This window comes from Xyrauchen texanus, chromosome 4, assembly GCF_025860055.1.
Source record: "Xyrauchen texanus isolate HMW12.3.18 chromosome 4, RBS_HiC_50CHRs, whole genome shotgun sequence".
Lineage (NCBI taxonomy): Eukaryota > Metazoa > Chordata > Actinopteri > Cypriniformes > Catostomidae > Xyrauchen > Xyrauchen texanus.
The window spans coordinates 20340045-20364439 of NC_068279.1; the positions used below are offsets into that span (position 1 = coordinate 20340045).

A 24395-nucleotide genomic window follows, 5' to 3' on the forward strand; every position below is an offset into this window, starting at 1 on the left:
AGTCCGACCCCTGATTATTTTGTTTATTTTTTATTTATGCTTTTATATATTTTGTGGAATTTTATAATTTTACATGGCACACATGACAATTTTTGAAATACTGCACTAAGCTCCATCCCCTTGGTTACCGTTGTGCACTCTGGCAAGCTTTGTAGAACTTTCCATAGGAATGAATGGGAGATTGACGTGAACTGCCAGTTTATGGGAAAAATATTCTCATAAATGAAATTGACAATATTCTTACATGGACTGGAATGAAGAGTGACATTGTAACGCATATTTATCTGATATTTTTTGTAAAAGAAATGGTTAAATTACACATTAATTTGATTGAAAACATCTAGTGTACTGTTGTAACCTCCATTCCCTGATGGAGGGATGAGATGTTGTGTCGAATGAAGCGACACTAGGGGACTATCTTAAAGGCCTCGGTTACCTCTGAACTTGAGAAAAGGCCAATGAGAAATGGGCAGACAGAATTTGCATGTCCCTCACCTGGACATACGGGTATAAAAGGAGGGAATCATGCATCTATTCATTCAGATTTTGCACTGAGGAGCCAAGAATAAGGTTCGCCGTTACAGTGGCTCGGTCAGCGTCGTGGCTGGGGGGACACAATGTCTCATTCCCTCCATCAGGGAACAGAGGTTACAACAGTAACCGAGACGTTCCCCATCTGTTGCTCACTCAAGGTTGATGTTGTGTTGAATGAAGAGACACTAGGGGTCCCTATTCAATCACGCCACGCACTAAACCATGTACGTGAGCTGCTGAAACAGGTGCGGGCAGGCACTTGCGTGCCAAAGCAACAGGCTGTGTCAGACTGCATGTACCCCATAAACAACGTTCTTTTACAACTCCTATTCTTTCAGGGGGAAAAGATCCCTCGGAGACCACAACCTGCCCAGACTGGGGGAGGTAAAATGTGGCAAAATCCGTCACATGGGTTTTCAGGCCACATGTGTAAGTGGCGCAGTGGTAGATCCTACCTGCAGAGAGGGAGGAGTTGGGCATGAAGGCCCATCCTGTGGATCACCTATTCCAGTACAGAGTAATTAGTACCCAAAGTGAGTCTGGTCGGGGACTCCGCTGAATTTGCGGACCAGAGGGCTAGGGAGCCTCTGTTTAGAGACAGCGTTCCCTTTCCGCTGTCCAACAAAGCAGACAAAGAGCTGCTCAGAACATCTAAAGCTCTGTGTGCGGTCCACATAGGTACGCAAAGCATGCACCGGACACAGCAAAGATAAGGATGGGTCTGCCTCCTCCCGAGGGGGTTGTAGGACTTGGGGGACGTTCGCAGGTCCCCAACCCTCTTGATGGATGCGAGCGCAATCAGGAGGGCCATCTTCAAGGAGAGGGCTCTAAGCTTGACTGACTCTAGAGGTCCAAAGGTGGGGTCTCTGAAAGCCCGAAAGGACCACAGAGAGAACCCATGAGGGGAACTTGCATGGCCTGGGAGGGTTCAACCTACGGATGCCGCTAAGGAACCTGGTGATCAGGTCGTGCTTCCCTAGGACTGCATTGTGGTAAGCCGACATGGTGGCTACATAGACCTTCAAAGTGGGGGCAGCCTCCTCCAGCCTCTCCTGCAGACATGAGAGCACTGACCCGACTGCGCATCTCTGCAGGTCTTCAGATCGGAAAGAACACCAATTCGCGAACAAGCACCACTTCGGGGCGTAAAGCTGCCTGGTAGAGGGAGCTCTGGCTTGGTTGATCGTGTCTACTACAGCAGGTGGAGGGAGACATCAGACTGGCCATGGGGCAAGCCGGTCTTGTGTCGGACCCGGACGGAAGCAAACAAGCGTGCTGGGGGGCGGGTGGTTCGTGGGGATTTACGCGACGAAACCGAGCCTGCTGCACTCCCCAAATCACCTTCATTGCCAGCTGCGCCGGCCCCAATCGCGTAAGAAGTAGGTGCAGCATGGGAGGTGGCTGAAGTGGCTTTCTCTCTGAGAAAAAATAGCCGTGACCACTACGTTGCAATGGTTATGGGAGACTGTGAATCAGAACTGAGGCAAACGATCATCACAGTCATTTAAAAAGAGAAAAGAATCATTTGATGGTGATTACACACCTGATAAGATTAGCGTAAGTGAACAGAACTGCTCACAACGGCTCATAACACAATAACTATAATCCTGTGAACTGTTATATACTATCATCTTTACTCAGACATGAATCAAAACATAAATGTATTAATGTTAAGTTCTTAGCTTTAATTTACCTTGGAGCAAATGTAGATGTCCTCGCTAAATTTATACAGTACATATTGATTTGGGAATGGGAAATGACAGTTTAATCCATGGTCTTTTCGAGATTTATAAAAAGAAAAAAAAGAAAGAAAAAACAATGTGTGCATCCTCTCCTGGTACCTCTTATGACTGTTACAATTGACCCAACAACATTGTGGGATAATTTCTGAAAAATTCAGCTTAAAACTGCTCAAACACACATAACAACTGTAGACTCTCACTGGAAAAATCAAGCACGTTCCACAGAAATAGTGCAAAGCAACAGTTGCTAAGATAGGATTGGTCAAACAGTAAATTGGAAACACTTTACAATAAGTTTCCATTTGTTAACATAATTAATGCATTAGGTATCATGAACAAACAATTAACAATATTTATATTTTACAGAATTTATTAATCTTTGTTAATGTTTCTTTCTTCAGTTGTTCATTGTTAGTTCATAGTGCATTAACTAATACAACTTTTGATTTTAAAATGTATTAGGATATATTGAAAATAACATGAACTAAGATGAATTTTGTTGTTAAAGTATTTTTTATTGTTAGTTCATGTTAACTAATTGTAACCAGGTGTTGGGTAGGGTCCTTTATGCTTTTAATTTGAATAAGAGACATATCTGTAGAATATGTACTATATGTATTGAAGGGTCCTTTAAGAGGCATCGGGTGACGTCATTGCGTATGAACAAATGAACGTGAACGCACGATGAGGAAGTCGCAGAGTTAGGCTGCCCATGTGTGTATGACTGCTGTTCGAGTCTAATTTGTCATCATTCAGGGAGTTGGATGTTTACGCAGGATTGCGTGAATGTGTGAGTGTGGCTGAGCTGACGCGCCGCATGTACAGACGAGGCCTGTTTGCGTTGAAGAAGTGATTTTAACAGTGTGTAACGTGAGAAACACGGGAAAAAGTGAGTAATATACATACTATGTCATTTCAGGTGTATTTTGTGAGTGTTATTTTAACCTAACTGTTCATGCAGTTCTAAGATTTTATGTTTCTTTCTAGAGAGTACCACTACCGTATTATTGTCACTGGTGTTCCAGTATTTGCATTGTCTTTTTGATTATTGCACCCAAAAAGAGGTGACACGTTGTACTTTCTTTTACATTTTCCTTTATTTTTTGGGAAACAATCTGCTGTGTGATTTAAAGATACACTGGCACTGTATTTTGTGTTATTGTGAGTTTTCTGCCTGTAACTGCCAGAAGAGAAACAGAAACTCCTAACTAATTATAAGGAATAAAATAAGAACCCCATTTGTATTTGTTGGTCCTGTGTCATTTTCCTGTGGCCACAATTTTGGTACCAGAAGTGGGGTCTTCCAAGAGAGTTAGGAAAATCAGTTTTTATTGGGGTGTGCAATAAAAAAATAAATAAAAAAAAAAGTACAGTGCAGTAATACGGTAGTGGTGAAGAGGAGACTGAAGATTTCTGCAGGCGAGGAGGAACGGCTGTGGCGAGTAAAGAGACGGATCGTCGTGGATGATCGCCAGGGCCCAGCTGGATCTCATCGCCAGGGGCTAAAAGAGACTGTTCGACAGTGTTGCATCAGATTGGAAGGACTTCAACAAGCACTTATCCTTTTCAGAGTTTTACATAGAGACATTTAAGGACGTGAGATTTTACAATGTCAGACCCAGATGATGACCCTAGCTGAGCTAATTTAACAGAGCAAATTAGAGAGTTGCAAAGTAAACATGATCAAGCAATGGCTGCGATTTCCTCACTGAATCAGAAGTCTTATGTGTATGTCCCGAGAGAAAGACACATATTACCATATTGCGGTGATATGGAGAAAGATGGCAGGTCAGTCGATGATTTTATAGAGGAAGTCGAGCGGGTGCTGCGTGTTAGGCACCAGTCTGACCAAGATCAGTATGATTTTGTTATGTCTCTGTTAAGGGGTACAGCCTTGGAAGAGGTACGTCTTCGCAGTGTTACTGATGATGGGGTTGACGATTTGTTTGAGTACCTCAGGGAGGCGTTTAGAGATAGACGTAGCACACCTCAGCTCCTCCACAGTTTTTACAGCCGAAGACAACTAGAGGGGGAAAACATTAGAGACTTTTCTCATGCCCTGTCACAAGCCCTTGGCTTAGTTTCGAAATGTTCTCCCAATGCTATTGCGAATGAAAGGGTGGCATTGAGAGATCAATTTGTTGAAGGAGTCCGCGATCCATCTCTGCGAAGAGAGCTTCTCAAATTTGTGAGAGACCACCCTAGGTGTACGATGATAGAGGTGCGAGATGAAGCACGGCTGTGGTTCGTAGAAGAGCCCCCAGCAAAAACAACTAAGTCTCGGTGTAGTACTAACATGACGCAGTGTTCAATTCTCAGGGTGCAAGAGAAAAAGAGTGTCACCTTAGAGGATGTTCTCGAAGTGGTGGCCGAACAAGGCAAAGCAATTAGTGAACTCACTCAAGCCGTCAAAAATCTGACTGTAAGGGGTGGTAGTACAAGGGTAGAAACCTTTAGGCCTAGATCACAGCCAAAATTCACTGAGGATGGACAACCAATATGTTTCAAGTGTCAAGTCGCTGGACATGTGGCAAAGAATTGCCCTCAGAAGCAGAGCTCTAGAACAGCTAGGTCCGTATCTTCTGACTCCCAGGGAAACGGGAGCCCTCGGTTGTTGTGAGTCAGGCAATTCGGGGGAGACATATCGACTCAAAAGATACACCTCCAACCTGTGATCAGTTATTGCAATGTGCTGTTGGTACATGTCCTGTAGTAGACCTTTCAATTTGTGGCATCACTACTAAAGGCCTATTGGACACAGGAAGTCAGGTTAGCACCATAAATGAGCAGTTTTTCAGAGACCATTTGAGTGGTAAAGATGACGACATTCTCTGCATGGCTGGTTGGCTAAAGCTCACAGCGGCCAATGGTCTGGATATACCCTACCTGGGTTATTTAGAGCTTGAGGTGGAGGCAGAGGGAATTAACCAAATTGTCGAATTGTGGTTTCCTAGTGGTCAAAGACATCTCCAGCTCTGGCAACACAGTACCATGCATCATAGGAATGAATATAATCAGCCAATGTGGACAGCTGGTCCAAGCAGAATTTGATACCACCTTAGGAGGAAAATTAGATCCTGAGTGGAGACATGTTTTCCAGAAAGTCCAGACATGTACTGTGAACAGAAAATCCGTTGTGTGTGTTGCTGGAAAATGGACAGAGCACATACCTGCAGAATCGGTGGTGACAATAACAACGACGGGTTTCAATAGGGGTGGTGGTCAAGGAAGTCCTATGTTGTTAGAACCGCTCCGTACTCCATTGCCAGGAGGTCTGATAGTCATATCCACCCTCGTTAACTCGCATGGTCCCTGTATCCCTGTAAAAATTCTGAATTTGTCTCGGGAGGATGTGTGGTTGTCACCAAGGACCAGTCTGGGTATCCTGTCAAAAGTAGAGTGTGTGGACGGCTCGCCACGGTGTGAAGTAAAATTTCAACGGATCTCGGCGGACCTTGAACAGGTGACTTTAAACATGAGGGATGGGCAAGACCGAGACCGGGTGCAGGTTATCTTGGATAAGATTGAAGTAGGAGGAAGTGAGTCTGAGCAAGCTTAGCTCAGGTCATTGTTGACGAAATACATCGATATATTTGCCCTAGAGGATGAAGACCTAGGTTACACAGACAAGATCAGACATGAAATTCACTTAACTGACGATGAGCCCGTCACACAGCCCTATCGTCGAATTCCTCCTAATCAGTATAAAGAAGTGAAGGATCACATCTCACAACTGGTAAGGAAAAGAGTCATACAAGATAGTAATAGTGCCTATGCATTGCCAATCGTGCTGGTACGTAAAGCAGACGGCAGTATCAGGCTATGTGTAGATTACCGTAAACTAAATCAGAAAACAAAAAAAGACGCATTTCCCTTACCTCGAATCGATGAGAGCTTTGATGCTCTGCAGGGGGCTTGTTTCTTCTCGACAATTGATTTAGCAAGCGGCTATCATCAGGTGGCCATGGCAGAAGAAGACAGGCACAAGACGGCTTTCTCAACCCCTTTTGGCCTCTTTGAATTCTTGCGTATGCCGTTCGGGGTCTGCAATGGACCTGCAACCTTCCAAAGACTGATGCAGGCTACCATGAATGATCTTGTTTTCCAGATTCTGTTAGTTTACCTAGATGATATCCTGGTGTATTCTTCAACATTCCGGGAGCATTTGGTAAGGCTGGAAACTGTATTGAGCAGGCTGCAGGACACTGGTCTCAAGGTCAAGTTAGAAAAATGTCACTTTCTTCAGTCGGAGGTTGTGTTTCTGGGACATCAGATATCTGGCGATGGTATTGGCACAGACCCTCAGAAAGTGGCAGTTATAAAACAGTGGCCGGTTCCGTCTACACTGAAGGAATTGAGATCATTCCTTGGGCTCTGTAGTTACTACAGACGGTTTATTCAGGGGTTCTCCAAGATAGCTGGCCCACTTCATGATGTGGTGAATTCATGTCTGACCACTGAAAGCTCCAACAGAACTAATGTCTTGTTGGGGAGTCTATGGACTGAACAATGTCAAACCGCTTTTGACACCCTCAAAGATCGGCTTACTAGTGCGCCTGTCTTAGGGGTGGCTGATTATTCGAAACCCTTTATTGTGGAGACAGATGCCAGTAATCAGGGGCTAGGTGCCATTTTATATCAGAAACAAGGAGATCTAAAACGTGTTATTGCCTTTGCTAGTAGACGGCTGAGAGACGCAGAAAAAAATGACAGAAATTATAGCAGCATGAAGCTCGAGCTCCTTGCTCTCAAATGGGCGATCGTTGAGAAGTTTCGGGGGTATTTGCTGGGGTCCAAATTTACTGTGATAACTGACAATAATCCTCTGTGCCACTTGAAAACAGCAAAGTTTGGAGCGATTGAACAAAGATGGGTTTCACAACTATCCGTCTTTGATTTCGATGTCCAGTATCGTCCGGGGTATCGGAACACAGTGGCTGACACACTATCTAGGCAGCCATTTGCAGGGGAGCCTGAGCCAGCCTCAGAGGATGCAGAGTACGATGGATGTGTGGCCGTCTGCGGTTGGATTCACAGAGGTTCCGACCTGGATTCAGCACTTGTGGCTGCTGGGATGCACAGCTGTCAAGTGAGGCAAATGCGGGCTGTAGTGCCAAACTCCCTGAATGATGGTAATGGATTGGGTCAAGGAAATACACCCACCTTTCCAGGTTATTCAAATGATGAATTGATCCGCTTTCAACAGCAAGACCCTGTGATTGGCGGATTCAGGAAGTTTTGGGATCAAAAGAGAAGACCCTATGGTAAAGAACTAAAAGCTCTACCAAAACCTGTTCGGTCAATGCTGAAGCACTGGAACAGCATGAAGGAGTGCCAGGGTCTACTGTACCGTGTCTTTGAGGATGTGAGACACGGGGAATGTTATCAGCTCTTGTTACCTCTCAATTTGAAGAAGCCTGTTCTGGAGTATGTGCATGATTCTATGGGACACCAAGGTATCGAGCGCACCCTCCACTTGCTGAGGCGACGGTGTTTTTGGGTAGGAATGCACCACGATGTGGACAAATGGATTAAAGATTGTCAACGTTGTGTGATGACCAAGATGCCGCAGCCGAGGGTCCACCCTCCCATGAAATCGTTCTTGGCTTCTGGACCCCTTGAGGTGATTGCTGTGGATTTTACGGTGTTGGAACCCGCAACCAATGGTCAGGAGAATGTTCTGGTTGTCACTGACATCTTTACGAAGTTCACTCAGGCCTTCCCCACTCGAGATCAAAATTTCAGATACCACAGCCAAGGTGCTGCTTCGGGAATGGTTTATGAAGTATGGTATTCCTGCACGTCTGCATTCTGATCAGGGGCGTAATTTTGAGAGCGAGGTTGTGGCTGAACTTTGTAAGCTCTATGGGGTGAAAAAGAGCCGCACCACACCATATCACCCCAGTGGCAACGCTCAGTGTGAGCGGTTCAACAGGACACTACATGACCTGTTGAGAACACTGCCACCTGAAAAGAAACGACGGTGGCCTGAATACCTACCAGAGTTGGTTTTTGCGTACAATGCAACGCCTCACGCGACTACTGGATATTCTCCATATTATTTATTGTTTGGGGTTGATCCTTACCTGCCTGCGGATGCCCTTCTAGGACAAGAGCGAGGTTTTGACCAGAAACACGACTGGCTGTTGGTTCACCAAAGGCGTCTGAATGATGCTCATGCCAGGGCAAGAGAATATTCTGAACAGAAGGCTGCTGAGCGCAAAAGGATAGAGTCTATTGCCCAAAGATCGAGGTCGGGGCACTCGTGTACCTGAGGAGCAGACCCGTAGGCCATCACAAGATCCAGGATGCCTGGGGGCCAATTGTATATCAAGTAATAGGAATCGTGGACAACACCTACACAGTGGAGCCGTTGGAAGGAGGGCCTACAAAGAGAGTTAACAGAGTAGACATCAGGTCCTGTGTGAGTCCGCCTATTCCCGCCCCTAGGAGACTGCCTAAGGTGTGGGAGGAGATGTCTGAGTCCCTTAGTGAAGTGGAGTCTGAGGATTCAGAGGAGGGTGTCATTTTGAGAGAGGAGAGATCTCTTACGCCTACAGTAAGAGGTCTTAGCACCCAGTCCGTTGACCAACAAGAGCCTGCTGAGGCCTTGGAGACTGCGGAAAGGCTGGATGCAGCTACTAGTGTGTTAACTCTCCCTGTTGCGGCACCACGCAGATGTAGTAGGAGGTCAAATGCTGGACGGCATTCAAATGTGCACCATGAGCCAAAGTCTGTCTTAGATTGTACGTCTATAAGTCCGGCAGCAGTTTCACAGATATTGGCTGATTTGAGTTCCGTTCTGTTCCGGGAAGCAGTTAAGGAGGTTAAGAATACTCTGACCTTTAATGAGTAATCGAGGCCGCTTACTCTGATGCAGGGGAGAATGTAACCAGGTGTTGGGTAGGGTCCTTTATGCTTTTAATTTGAATAAGAGACATATCTGTAGAATATGTACTATATGTATTGAAGGGTCCTTTAAGAGGCATCGGGTGACGTCATTGCATATGCGCATGAACAAATGAACGTGAACGCACGATGAGGAAGTCGCAGAGTTAGGCTGCCCATGTGTGTATGACTGCTGTTCGAGTCTAATTTGTCATCATTCAGGGAGTTGGATGTTTACGCAGGATTGCGTGAATGTGTGAGTGTGGCTGAGCTGACGCGCCGCATGTACAGACGAGGCCTGTTTGCGTTGAAGAAGTGATTTTAACAGTGTGTAACGTGAGAAACACGGGAAAAAGTGAGTAATATACATACTATGTCATTTCAGGTGTATTTTGTGAGTGTTATTTTAGCCTAACTGTTCATGCAGTTCTAAGCTTTTATGTTTCTTTCTAGAAAGTACCACTACCGTATTATTGTCACTGGTGTTCCAGTATTTGCATTGTCTTTTTGATTATTGCACCCAAAAAGAGGTGACACGTTGTACTTTCTTTTACATTTTCCTTTATTTTTTGGGAAACAATCTGCTGTGTGATTTAAAGATACACTGGCACTGTATTTTGTGTTATTGTGAGTTTTCTGCCTGTAACTGCCAGAAGAGAAACAGAAACTCCTAACTAATTATAAGGAATAAAATAAGAACCCCATTTGTATTTGTTGGTCCTGTGTCATTTTCCTGTGGCCACATAATGTTGCTAACTACTGTTATCAAATGGGACCTTATTGTAAAGTTGTAAAGTAAAATAAATAGTTTAAACAAAAATATTTGACCACAGAATACCACAGTAACCCCCCAATAATCTAACCTATCAAGTACAACCCCCCAAATATTTGCCAAGTAACACCAAGTATTTTGAAACAAATGTGTGTTCAGATGCTGTTTGGCACAATCATGGAATATCGTGAGTAAGTGCTCCTCAGAGCCCTTTCAGAATAGAACTGCTCAGGTTGTAGTCCAAAAACCTTGAAAAGAATGAGCATTTTCAAACCATGGGTTCCCTAAAGCTTTACCTGTGGGTTTTTATAATGGCAGTTTTGGATTTAGGAGTAAAATAAGTTCCCTGTCAAAAAGCTACACTTTGATGCTGCGCTGATTTAGCACTTTGGGAACAACTTTAGGTGTGACCAGCTGTGATTATGTGTGCAACACGTCAATTAAATTGACCAGAATTTATAGCCTCTGCTGGTGACATCATTGGACGTCACAGGTGCTTCAGATCATTCTGTGTGTGTTGTGCTTCTTGACTGTCAGAACGTTCTACTTTCCTCTGTTAGGAGTTAGAATTGTTAGGCAGTGCGCCGAAACCTTTCTCTTTCTCTTTTCTTTAAAAAAAAATAAGAAAAAGAATGACTGATAAACAAAGCAAGTGGTGTGTGTTCCCATGTTTATGCTCTATGGCTGAAACGGACACACACCAGTTTTGTTTTGTGTGTTTGGGGGAAGAGCATTCTGCTCTTGCGTTGGGGCAGGGCGGGTGCGAGTATTGCGATCTGTTTACAGTCCAAATGCTTTGCACTCGTCTCGCTTACTTCCAAGAGCCAGCGCCCACTCTTTCATCGTGGGACTCTCGCATAGATCTGGCTGAGGAGCGAGAGACGGGTCCGTCCCACTCGCTCTCTCCCCAGATCCATCTGATCATTTTTGCCCTGGTCTACGAGGCGAAGCTTCACCAGTAGGTATCAGGGCTCACTCTACCAGAGGGGTCGCCTCCTTTAAAGCCTTGGCTAGAGCTGTCCCTCTGCAGCATGTTTGTGATGCGGCAGGCTGGTCCTCTCCGTGCACATTCATATGATTTTATAGTTTGGATGTTCATGCCACTCCGAGCTCTTATGTTCTTGAGTCAACATCACAAGCTCATGTCTGAGACCTCTCGCGCTCTTGTGAGCAAAACTATACAACTGTAAGGGGTCCGGACATCCACAGTGCGGCGGCGTGGGTATTCTCGTTCCCAAAGCACTAAATCAGCACAGCATCAAAGTGTAGCTTTTTGACAGTGAATGTCTCTGGTTACTTAACTGTACTTAACTCTTTCCCCGCCAAACACGGAATTTTCCGTGTTTTATGAAAAAAACGCTTCCCCGCCAAACATGGAATTTTCCGGGTTTCCGTGTTTTAGGTGTTATACGGTAAGGAAGACCCCTGCGCATGTTTTGAAAGAGTACGCAACTCTTTGATCAAAGAAACAGACTGCGATCGTCTCAAACATGAAGAAGTGGAGTATGAGAAGCTCAAAATATCAGACATAAACATGCCTTTTTCTCAGCTTTTTGTCTGAAATGTTGTTTTTTGACAAAACCTACCTCTGTTCAAGTCGCAATAAAAAAAGAACACATGAAGATAAAATAAAATTGTTTTTTTTTGCCTAAAAGCAGAGGCCCAGGTCTTTATTTTGATATATAGCATCTTCATATATTCATGGAAGAAAATATTCTGCGGGCCATTAAATTTTAGCGAAAATCGTCAAAAACCCTGACGGTGGCTGGCAACTTTTTTTTAAAAACGCTGGCAGGGAAAGAGTTAACAGAGCACATATTCACTATGATTTGAGCAGTGCCCGCAGAATATATATTTATGTAATTAAGTCACACTATTTTGTGCTTTTAAAATTTCACTGGGCCAATCGCATTTCCGGACATGTGACGCTACCGTCAAAAAAAAAAATGAAACTGAAAAGCCTACATGTCAAAATAAAAGCCCAAATTTAATTGAAACAGAAATATATGACTACTGCAAAGTAAAATGTTATATTCACTGTAATAATAAAAGGAATAATAATAAATAAATAATAAAAATGTCATATTTAAGCAATATCTCACTAAAAATATAGTGCTATTAATGTTTTAAATAAGCTAAAAGAGTGTATTTAATAGCTTATTACCCATTTTAGCTTTGGTATCAAGAATTGTAAATTTTTCTTGTATCTGTACCAAATACTGATATTCTGGTATTGTGACAACCCTAATAATGCTAATATATTGTATGTACTGTATGTACTGTATATAGTATGTGTAATACAGGCCATGTGTTCAATGGAAATGTTAAAGGTTGTTTTAGAAATGATTAGTTGTTTTTTTTCTGGCTTGTGAATGTGGATATATCATGCTGTGGGACAGGGTAAGGACAACAGACAGGTAGAATTCAAATGTTCTAATAGGGAACAGTGTTTTATATGATACTTATATATTTGGATATTGCGAATGCTATGAAAGTGAATTTTAATTTATCTGTGCATCAATTTGTAATTATGAAATTATGTACAGTGTAATGTATTTTAATGAAACTAATGAAAAAATGTTTGGAGACTCATACACCCCTGTTTTTATTATTAAAACCTGATGCTTATTTACACTTACACTATTTCCTAAAGTTTACGGAATGATCATTATTGTTATAATAAAATCTAATACTTATGAAGAAATATATAAGACCCTTGCTGTAGATGCCCATTTGTGTGTATAGATGTGCACGAGGCTAAACAGAGTGATGGATGAGTCTAGAATATCAGTGTTGGTGCTCTCGTCAAAGAAATACGCATCACAAGGTCAAATTAAGTAACTGTCTGAAACAATAGACCATTATCGCACTTCCTGTTTCCGGAATGTTAGAAATCAAAGCAGTGCACTGGAATATCTGGTTTATCCTGGTTACCAAGAGAAGCTATGTTCGCATCCTCCCGCAGCTGTTTTTGCAGCGTACCGGGCTGTTCTAACATAGTGTCTAAACATAGACAGCCGTACATTAGTTTCCATGATTTCCCAAAAGATGAACAGCTGCTGAGAACATGGTTGAAATTAGGGACGCACGAGGGACGAAGGTCCGTCTTTTAATATACTTCGTGGTAGCACGTTTGTGCACTTCGAAAGCGATCATGTTTACATCTCAAATAGTGGCAGGAAAAGACTGAAAACCGGTGCTACACCATAACGATTTCCCTGGAATAACTGGGGGGAGGCTCACATGTCTCGACAGTCAGTTTTTGACCGGGTTAGTGCTAGGAGTAGACGTTTATGAAGATGGTGCTTCTCAGGCTAGCAAATTTTCTGCTGTGGATAAACAACCCACAGTTTCTGCTGTGGAGGAAGAACAACCCACAACAGATCACAACTACATGTACGACCCCGCAGGTGGAATGGATGTAGTTGTAGCTGCTGCTGAAACAATCAGAAAACTGGAAGCCAAGGTCAGAAAATTTGAATGTCAGCTGAGGGACCTATCTTGCACTACACTACACATTAACAGATACTGTGCAACAGATGATGAATTCAGGTTCCACACTTGTTTTCCATCTGAGAAAGTATTTTGGTTATTTTAGGAATCAGTTGCCCCTTCAGCATCCAGGTTGGTGTACTGGAGCAGAGCCCAGAGGACAAGCAATGTCATGACATTTGAAAAACCAAGTCCAAACCGTAGATTGGCACAAGTTGATGAACTGTTCCTGTACTGCTGTCGTGTTGTGGTCGGCCTGAAAGAGAAGGTAATAGCAGATATCTTTGGCATCAGCACCACAGTTGTGAGCAGAGTGATCATTACATGGGCCAACTACTTATACCTTGTCTTGGGGTCAGTACCAATTTGGATATCAACTGAACAGGTCCAAGCAAAAATGCAGACAAAGTTCACACTGTACTGTGCAAACGTGAGAGTGATTCTGGACTGTATGGAAATTAGATGCGAGTCTCCATCATCGCTTACACTCCAGTCTGAAACCTTTTTCACATACAAAAACCACAACACTTTCAAAGCTCTGATCAGTATTGCCCTGTGTGGCATAATCAGCTTCATTTCAAAGCTCTTCACAGGATATATCTGTCAATATCTGATGAGAAATAACAAGGCAGTCTGGAATTCTCAACTTATTAGAGTCTGGAGATGCATGCATGGCTGATAAAGGCTTTGTCATTGATCAGATGCTGTCTGATGTTGGTGCAAGTCTCATTATACCTCCATTCAAGAAAGGTACTTGCTTCAGCAAAGAAGACACAGAAAAAACACAGAGCATCGCTCGGCTCAGAATCCTGGTGGAGAGAGCCATCAGGAGAGTAAAAGAGTATCATATTTGGGACACAACCATTCCTATGACCCTTTCAGGTTACGTCAATCAGCTATAGACAACCTGCTGCTTAATGTCCAACTACCAAGGCCCTCTGGATGTGAATGGTAATGTACCGGTGTGAAACACTGGAAACAGGCCAATTTGTTAAGAATTTTTATTGAATGTTCATTGCCAACAATTTGACAGTTTTTACATTTTGTATTATATAAGCCTATTGAAAATAGAATTTTGAATAAAAAGAATACAATTATATGTATGTAATTATAAAATATTATGTAAATAAATACAATAATATGTATATAGTAATATATATAAAAAAAGTAATAGCAATAATAAAAAAGTAAAAAAGAGATGCTACCAGTGTATTTAGTGTGTGTATGTGTCTTTGCAGCTTGCAGCTATATTTGCATTTTCAGGTAGGTTTCCATATACGTGTTTAAAAAGAACAGGTCAATGTTCTTAATTTCTATGATCAGGGAGTCATCTAGCCAAATGTTTATTGAATGTTCATTGCCAAAAATGTTACAGTTATTACATTTTTACATTTAGTATTATATAGGCCTATTGGAAATAGCATTTTGAATGAAAAAGAATACAATGATATGTATGTAATAATACAATGATATGTATATAAATACAATAATATGTATTTAGTACAATGTACATTAGGCTATAGTAAAAAAGAAGTAATAGCAATAATACAAAATAATAACAAATCATATAATAAAGAAAATAATAAAAAAAGTAAAATAAGACCAGTGTATTTAGTGTATTTAGTGTGTGTATGTGTATTTGCATTTCAGGTAGGTTTCCATATATGTGTTATAAAGAACAGGTCAAGTTTATCCTTCATTTCTATGATCAGGGAGTCATCTAGCCAAATTATCTCAACTGTGAGGTCACTTTTTGTAGATGTGATGAAATCACACCAGGGTAAACCAGTTAATGCCAACTGGCCCTGGACTTGCCAGAAATACATGTGGTTTCTTTTCAGTTTAGCCTGACCACCGATGAACTTAATATGAGTCACATCCATTACACTGTGAACATTTGGGCAAAGGGAGGATTTGCAGCTGGGTCATATACCTTAGCATCAGGGCTAGCACCAAGGTAAGGGGCATCAGGATGTACAACAAATCCAGAAGGCGATACATTTACATTACGTAGGTCACTGTACTGCAGTAAGACTTCTGGCTCAAGGTCAATACCCCTTTTCATGGCAAGAGTTTGCCGTACCCCCTTCAGAATCCTGACGGCCAGAGCCTGAGAAGGCGACTCCCCTGTTACATTGCATACTTCCCCAAATCTACTAGAAGTGAAGCGGGGCTGACAAACTTGCTTCCACAAAGGATTCTCTGACTGCCCTCTTGTATCCTTCTCAGCGATATGAGGCTCCTCGTTCTTTCTCATTGACCGGTATCAGCTTGCCTGTACATTCTCACACCATTATATGTAAGATATTTGGTATGCTAAATTTAGAAGGGAATTTAGGGTCTTGAAATATGTGAGCTATGGACTAAATTAAACTGTCCTTATTGTACCTTATTAGGTAATGAAATGTATAACGGAATTAGTCGTGTTCGACAACCATTATAAAATAGATAAATGACAAATAGTTAGATTATTTGTCTAAATAGATTCTCCACCATTGAAATTGTAGTACAACGTCTAGTTGTATCAGCTCACAATTTCAACTGTAAGGAATTAGCTGTAATAAGTGAATTATGATTGATTCACTTATTGGAGTGATATTATCCTCATGGCTTATTGAAAATAATATCACACGTATTTAGGTACCGCTTTGAAGCGACTTTTTTTTTTTGAAGCGAGATTATTTATCAAAATTTACCACAGTCACATCATCTTTGAACATAGACTAACTTTATTACTATTCTAAACATAAATATATAAACACATATATACATAAGACAGGTTGGTGAAAAGAGTGACAGAATGTGAAATAAATGATCAGTACAGTGAAAATGAACTTTATGGAGTCCTGTTGACCATACCTTAAGAACCATTTATCCTTCTTTGAGTCTACATCGATTTGCTATTACCCAAATTATTTAATTAATACACCAGCACTTTGAGCACAATATTGGAGATGTACTTGCATGTCTTTGTGGTGTTTCCTTGTGTTATTTCTGTTGCTTGGTTCCTGGCGCTTGGTCGAATGTTCGTTTCGTCTATGTTTTTGACCTCTGTATGATCTAAGTTATTGTCTGTATGAATGATGTGGTTAGCTTTGAAGTGAGGCCTTTTCATGGGTGTGTGAACCATAGAGAGTGATGAGCTTTCTCGGGATGTCGAGCAAGGCTAGATTAAGATGAAATGTCTTAGAGTTGTGCAAATCTGATGGTCCTTGTAACTTACACAGAACAGCCTGGTTTAACTTAAACATTCCCAACAGAAAAGATGGGTTTTTCCTAGATTAAAATCATGTTGCTGGAATTCTTCTGCATATATAATCTTACAGTCATGTTGGAGAGGATCGATAAGATCTTGCAAATTCCAGGTTGTGCTTTAAGGTCTTGAAAGTTGGCTCCAATTGATAACACCGCTGGGTCAGGAAGGTGCCCTAAAAACACAAGTACCAGAGGAACTATCATTCTTGGCAACATACTGCCTAGAATTTACAAGTGACAAAATAATTAATAAGATATTAAGAGCCTATTTCATGTTCTCATGTCTAGAAGCAAACCATTGCTATACCTCACAAAAATACTTACCTGGGTAAAATCGATAGAGAGTAGATTTAACGCTACTTTGTCCTTTTGCCTTTGGCTTCCGTACCACAAGTTAATCTGTGGGTTCTGGACAAATCCCCTAGACCAGAATTATTACACAAAACAAATACAGAATATCAAACATAGCATTGTTACAAAGGATAAGTTAGCTTATATCTGGTTCACTGATACAGTACCATGTGAGTATTTATATGGATGAGGTATAGAGGGGGATAGATACACTGTCCAGAGAACTGACTGTAGCTATAGCAAGGAAGTAAAGGTATGCAAACATTGTGCATTTTCAACCTTTAAACTATATCACACACAACTTGGTTCAGACATCATACCAGTGTCCTCGGTCTGTGCCATGTTTGAAGTGCACTGGCTCATGACAGTGGTGGAAGCACTGTCTTCAGCCCCATAGTGCTGTAATGTGCCATTTGAAAAAGCTGTGCAACCACATGTTTACACAGAGCTGTTCCAGCAGCACACGAACAGCAAAATCCATTTAGTAAAACAGGTTGCTTGCATTACATCCTTGAAGTGAAGAATATGTACTTTAGAGGAAGGTTACATAGTAAGAAGCATTTACTTAACACTAGAATAGTTATGGTGAAACTAGACTGAACAAAATTAACAAAATGAACATAACTAAAATGGACAAAAACATCTGCAACTGCAGTGGAAAAGATAAAAACATAATGAACATATAAACTTGAACTTGTTTAGGTTTGAAACCATACCCTATTCAATACACGTTACCAGTTTTGAGATTTTTTGCTATTGTATTGTATACCATGTCTGGAACCACAGTGTAAATCTAACTGGATAAATCTAAATCTGGATATCCAACAGGGCTCTGAAATATTACTTTCAAAATGATGTACACCAGAGAGCACAGAACACCAATAAAGAATGTTGATGTTGATGTTTTTAAAGAGTAGGGAGCATGATTTCGGACTCAGGCCTTGACTTCCTGTACTACTACTTCCTCACTCACTAAATCTGACACTGCAGTAAAGGGGAGAGGTTATCACAACTGAATCACTGATAACTTGCAACTTAGCCTACTGAAAGCAAATCAGTCTTACTTAATAGCATTAATATCAGACAAATTGTTTGTAGGTTCTGGATACAGTTGTTGGTAGTTAACATAAACAAACAAGCTAACATAACTAGCCACCAGATTACTTTAAGTTTGCAAGTCACTTACCTCTGTAATTGAAGATAAAATGTTCAAAAAACAACTTATAGCCTTTATCCAGCTTAGAGGTTCTGACTTGTGAATGCTCATATATATATACTGTAAAAAAGGCCATTGATATTAGTTCAATAATGTGTTTTTATTAGTCCTATTTTCACAGCACCATCCATATCATATATATATATATATATATATATATATATATATATATATATATATATATATATATATATATATATATATATATATATGATATGGATGGTGCTGTATGCAGACCAGTGTAGAACTGTGAAAATAGGACTAATAAAAACACATTATTGAATTAATATCAATAATGGCCACATGGCCACATGCCAATCATAGTGAAATTTAATTTCAGTTTTTGGCATCTATGCAGGTGATTGTCTCTTGGACCAACCTCAGAAACCTTTAACTCTGCCAGAAGTACTCCCTGGTGCATCATATGTTTTAGAGCGGCAGTGCGAGCTTGCCTTCGGAGCTAGTTCAAAGCCATGCCTGTTCATGCAGGCACCATGTCAGCGCTTATGGTGCACAGGGAAGACCCGTGGGCAACTGGTGTGCCAGACAAGACACTTTCCATGGGCAGATGGAACTAGCTGTGGGGATGGACAGCTCTGCATGCGGGGTACCTGTGTAGAGAAACAAGAGATCTCCAAAACTAAGGTAACTTAACACAGCAAACACGCATATTAAAGCTGTAGGTTGATACTGTGAAAAGAACAAAAGAAAAAATAGAGATTGTTTGCCTTGCCTGATCTTGTCGACAGGGCACGCAACCTTGATAGCCACGGACCCTGTCAAACAATGCCTTGACTCATGCTGACTCCTGAACCTGGTATTAAAATCTTGAATGATATGATCACATGTGGACAGGACTAAATGCATGTGTAAACAGTGTTCAAAATATTTTGTGATCCGATCACAAAACCACATTCTGTGAAAACACATGACCACATCGAATATGTATTGTTGTGTAAATTCTCAAGTATTCTAATGCACATATTGATGGCAATCTTTAAAAAATTCTCCACTTGACTTGTTCCTTTGGTAATATTATATATTTGCTTTGTTACATAGTAATCTTGAACATGAGCTGTGGACGTGTTAATCTCAATGGAGTTTAGAAGTAAAATATTGTGTCCATATTAAAGGCAAAATTTTAAATGGTCAAGTAAATTGTGAACTCCCTCTTCCTGTACTTTCTCTTAGTTGGATGGCAGATGGGGTAAATGGGGACCATTTGGAACATGCTCCAGAACTTGTGGAGGTGGAGTGCAGCTGTCAAAAAGAGAGTGTGACAACCCAGTGCCAGTTAATGGGGGCAAATACTGCCAAGGAGTGAGGGTCAAATACCGTTCCTGCAACCTCACCCCATGCCTCGACACAGGTTTTAAATCCCTTTAAAAAGATTATACATTCATTCAAGGATTATTTATAATTTGGAATTACTGTTTTGATGCATTTTGGCATACTTGTGGAGTATGACCAATAGACATAAAATACTTAAATGGGCATTTAAATTATTTGGGAATTCAAATGATTTGGGGCTTAGAGTCTTACAAGCTTCTTTCTGTGTGGTTAGAATTAAAATTCTGTTTTGGAGAAGCACTGTAAATGAGGTAAAAGATAAAAGTTAATTTATACATCCCCTCTTACATTTGTTTCTGTTTCTATCTCCATTACTTTTTCCTGTAGGAACGAGCTATCGTGAGAAACAGTGTGAAGCTTACAATGGGTTTAATCTAAACACTAACCGGCTTACCCCCTCTGTTGTATGGGTACCCAAATATTCCGGAATTTCCATCAAAGATATGTGCAAGCTGATTTGCAGGGCAAATGGAACAGGCTACTTCTATGTTCTTGCCCCAAAGGTGAGCACTTTGGGGCAGTGAGTTACTCACTGTGTACCACTTTTAGACATGTTTTATAATCCAAACGTTTCAAAATGTTTGGGTTTGAATGCATCAAAATACCTTGTGATGTAGATCTAGAGTATGTGAAATATATTTAAAGGGATAGATAAACCACATTTTTAATTTCAATCATCATTTACTCACCCTCATATTGTTCCAAAGCTTTTTCTTTCTTTATTACATGGAATGCAAAAGGAGATGTAAGGCAGAATGACAGCCTCATTATACCATTCACTTTCATTGAATGGAAATGCAATAAAAATGAATGGTGAATTAAACTAAATCCAGCATCACACTAGCAGACTCAAAACAACTCAATTTTGGCTGAGGGTGTCACACTTGCTGACTGATTTGCTGAGATCTCACTCTCTTCAGTCTGAGGTATGACACACTTGCTGATTAAGAATGGTGATTCTCTCTGATTTCCTGTCATGTGGAGCTTGCTGAAATAACAACAGAAGTACTGCATGAACAATTGTAAAAGATCTATGTAGGATTTGATTCATGGAATAACTTTACCTTATGAAAGTGTGTTATAGTGTATTTATCCCTCGAGGCTTGTCGTCGAATGTGTATGTCCATATGCAGCTTGCAGTGAGTATTATTTTAAATGAAAACAGCCTGTTGTGCCTTTGCTAGTGTAGGAGAAAGACACAGAAAAACACTTGGTGACAGAATCATTATGGATTACAATCCATAGGATTGCTAAGCAACAAGGCAAATAAAACAAAGGAACAGATCCAGTGGACTATTTTTGAAATATGTCATATCTTTGTGATGATATGCAGCTAAGTGATGAAAACGTTCAGATCAGCTTGACGTCTTATCAGTTCTTCAGTAAAAGAAGAAGCTCATTTGTCACTTGAAGATAACACAAAAGCCAGCCCTGGCAAAATATTTTCTGTCATGTTGGATAATTTTTCCATTGCTGTAAACATTAACTCAGCAGGGACTCCCGACGATCAAGGGATTAATGACCTCCCACTGTCAGATGCTAATGAGGGCATCGTCTCCCTCCACCTTGTTATTGTTTATGCAGCTCACTACTGAAAATCTCTGGAAAAATCGGCTAGTGTGGTTGGCTTCACATACCACCGAATATCTTCTTTTGCTTTCCACAGAAGAAAAAAATGTCAAATGGGTTGGAACAACATGAGGCATTGGGGCAAAAGGAAATTGTTAGTACAGTTCTGTGATGACAATATCTATCCAGTTGACAATGCTCACTGAAAAACATATTTGTGCATTGGTCGAAGTGCTTCATTTACCTAATTTGTGTTTTATGAATGAGAGCGTCAATCCCTGGAGATTACAAAGCTTGAGCACTTTATGGGGATGAGGAGAACTAATTTATTTATTGGGTATAAAACACATATATAACCTGTCAGTGAGTTCATGGTGTTTTGAATATCTAGCATTCAAGCTTCACTCAAGTGTCCACACTGCCCTCCTTGCAATACTAATTTATCGGCCTCCTAAAAATCTGCCCTCAATTTCACTCAATTTCACTCGTACAGCATATCTCTCCTCAGCAGGGGAGGGTTTAAAATTTTTGATGCACCAAGCACCCTTGGCCTTGGATCATTCTGATTTGAACAACTTTAGGCCTGTTTCTAATCACCCATTTGTATCAATAATATGGGAAAATGCTGGTTTTCTAATCTTGTTGGACCTGAGCACTGCATTTGATACAGTTTGTTATGACACTTCTCTCTCGACTCTCTTCTATTGGAGTCTATGACACGCCTTCTCTTGGTTTAAGTTTTAAGTCCTAGTTTTAAGTCCTAGCTCACCGATAGACAAAGTTTTATTTTTATTAAGAAATTTCAATCTCACAGCGTCCCTGTTAATTAAGTCCTGCAAGGCACATTTCTTGGCCCTTTTCTTTTCAATATTTGTATGCTGCCCCATGGTCATATTATCCGTTGTTATGGCTTTAACTATCACTGTTACGCGAATGATCAGCAAATCTATATTTCGGCTCGTTCTGAAGCTGCGCTCCCACGATGTTCACTTAATGATTGTCTCGATGAAATTAATACCTGTTTACAAACCAGTTGTCTTAAATTCATAATTGAAAGACTGAGGTTATGTTATCTGGTTTACCAGCTCTGATAAAAAAAAAAATCTAATATGAGTATTTCCGTTGATGGTGTGCTTTTTAAACCTTCAGAAACCATCCGTAATTTGGGTATCACTTTTTGCCCATCCTTATAGTTTCAACTTCACATTAGTTCCCTTATTAAGGCTGCCCACTGTGAAGTCTGTGAAGACACTGAAACTAAGGTCCATGCTTTTATATCCACTCGCCTTGATTATTGTAATTCCCTTTTGATTGACTTTCCTGCAAAACTCATTGTCAGACTGCAGTATGCAGCATGCATTGTATCTCACACCAATCATATTGCCCATATTACTCCTATTCTCCGTGACTTACACTGGTTGGTGGTTTCTTCTCAACATCATTGCAAGATCATTCTATTAACCTTTAAATGCATCAATGGCCTTGTATCCCACTGTCTCTCTGAATTACTGTAGCGTTACCGACCAATGTGTTCCCTCAGGTCCTATGGTTCTCAACTTCTTGCTCTCCCTAGATTTCGTCTTTCCTCTATGGTTGGAAGATCCTTCAATGTCATGGCACTGAAACTCTAGAACTCACTCCTTTTAGAGCTCCCTATCATTTATTCCATCGTGGCTTTCAAGTCTCTGTTGCGCACCCGCAAACCGTACTCGGGTCCGCTTAAAAAGGTGGTCTGGGGTACGGTTCATGTGAACTCCAGTACGGTTCGCTGCTGATATGAATGCAATCGAACCAAACCGCGGAAGTGAACCGCTATTGATGACGTATAATGTGGTCATCAGTCTCACACGCGTCACTTTCAAAATGATTGGAAAGGGTTTACTTTGGTCTTCCGATGAAATTGAAACCTTGTTAGCTGTATGGGCTGATGAAAATATTCAAACGCAACTGGAAAACACACATAAAAATGCTGACATTATGTATTATAATATCAGTACATATTTTACATTTCATCAAAGTGAAAACTAAACACAAGTAAACATCAAAACAGTTTTTAAAAATGTTCCTATCCTAACACTTAACTCTACAAAATATTTGATAAACGTTAGCTCTTTCGTGCATGTGTGCGTGTGTGTGTGTTTGTGTGTATACACTTACCTTGACGAAAAGCGGGATTGACGCACACGCACTGCAAGCAGAGAGATGATTTCTGCTTGCCTTCACAAAAATTGTCTTCGGCGGACAGCCCGCTGTCTTTTGAACGATTTCAGTATTTTTCGGCAGACAGACGCAAGTGTGTTTCTGTATCTTGATGTTGAAAACAAAACCAAAGGTTAAAAAAAAGAAGAACAAATGTGAACCGAGCAAGTCTATTCATAGAATTTTGACGTCTTTTCATTTCGCGGTTATCAAGCAACACGATTACGCACCAGCTGCAGCTTGATGACGCAAGCATACCGCGGTTCGGATACAAATATATAATGTGAACACAGTCCATCGGGGGCAGGGGGGGAGGGGGGAGCAATCGAACTCGGGTTCGGAACAGGCAATCGAACCAAGTGTGAAAGCCCCCTAAGAATGTATATTACTATAGGAATTTTACAAAAGAAGAAAGCTCCATGCCTGCTTAACACTTACCTCAGATGTAAAGAGTAGAGCATTAGGAAGGAATAATTAAAGTGAGTGAAGAGATAAGGATGGTAAAAGGGTTTATTTGGTCTGAAACGGCCTTGCAAGAATGGTCTTTATCACCATAAAATGCTCCAAAAGAACAGAGACTCTCAAGATTGCATGCATTTAATTTTCTTTTCTCTGCTTTTTAAAGGTTGTTGATGGAACACCATGTTCTCCTGACTCCTCATCTGTCTGTGTCCAAGGTAAATGCATCAAGGCAGGTTGTGATGGAAAACTACACTCCAATAAGAAATTCAACAAGTGTGGTGTCTGTGGAGGAGATAACAAGAATTGCAAGAAGATCTCAGGCCTTTTCACCAAGCCCATGTGAGTAAACTGGGGTCATAAATAATTTTATAAGAATTAATGCATTTCTTATGCTTTTGGTGCACCTTATATGCACTGACCTAATCATCAAGGCATCCTGAACTGGAGTTTACATCTCTGCAAAGAACTAGGATCATTATCTAATTTAAATTCCTTTAAAAAGTTGACTTGTAAGTGAGCATGTCCATGAGGTGCTTGGTCTGCTTCAGATTATTTTAAAATAGCT

General features: G+C 40.9%; 1 protein-coding gene across 1 annotated transcript in view; it reads left to right on the forward strand.

Annotated features, from left to right (window-relative positions):
* The window catches only part of LOC127639411 (A disintegrin and metalloproteinase with thrombospondin motifs 15-like), a 39156-nt gene that overhangs the window by 11693 nt on the left and 3068 nt on the right, over positions 1-24395 (forward strand). The window contains exons 4-7 of the mRNA XM_052121427.1: positions 18609-18895; positions 19442-19619; positions 19928-20103; positions 23994-24169. Coding sequence (XP_051977387.1) covers positions 18609-18895; positions 19442-19619; positions 19928-20103; positions 23994-24169 — 817 coding nt within the window. The remainder of the gene's footprint in view (positions 1-18608; positions 18896-19441; positions 19620-19927; positions 20104-23993; positions 24170-24395) is intronic.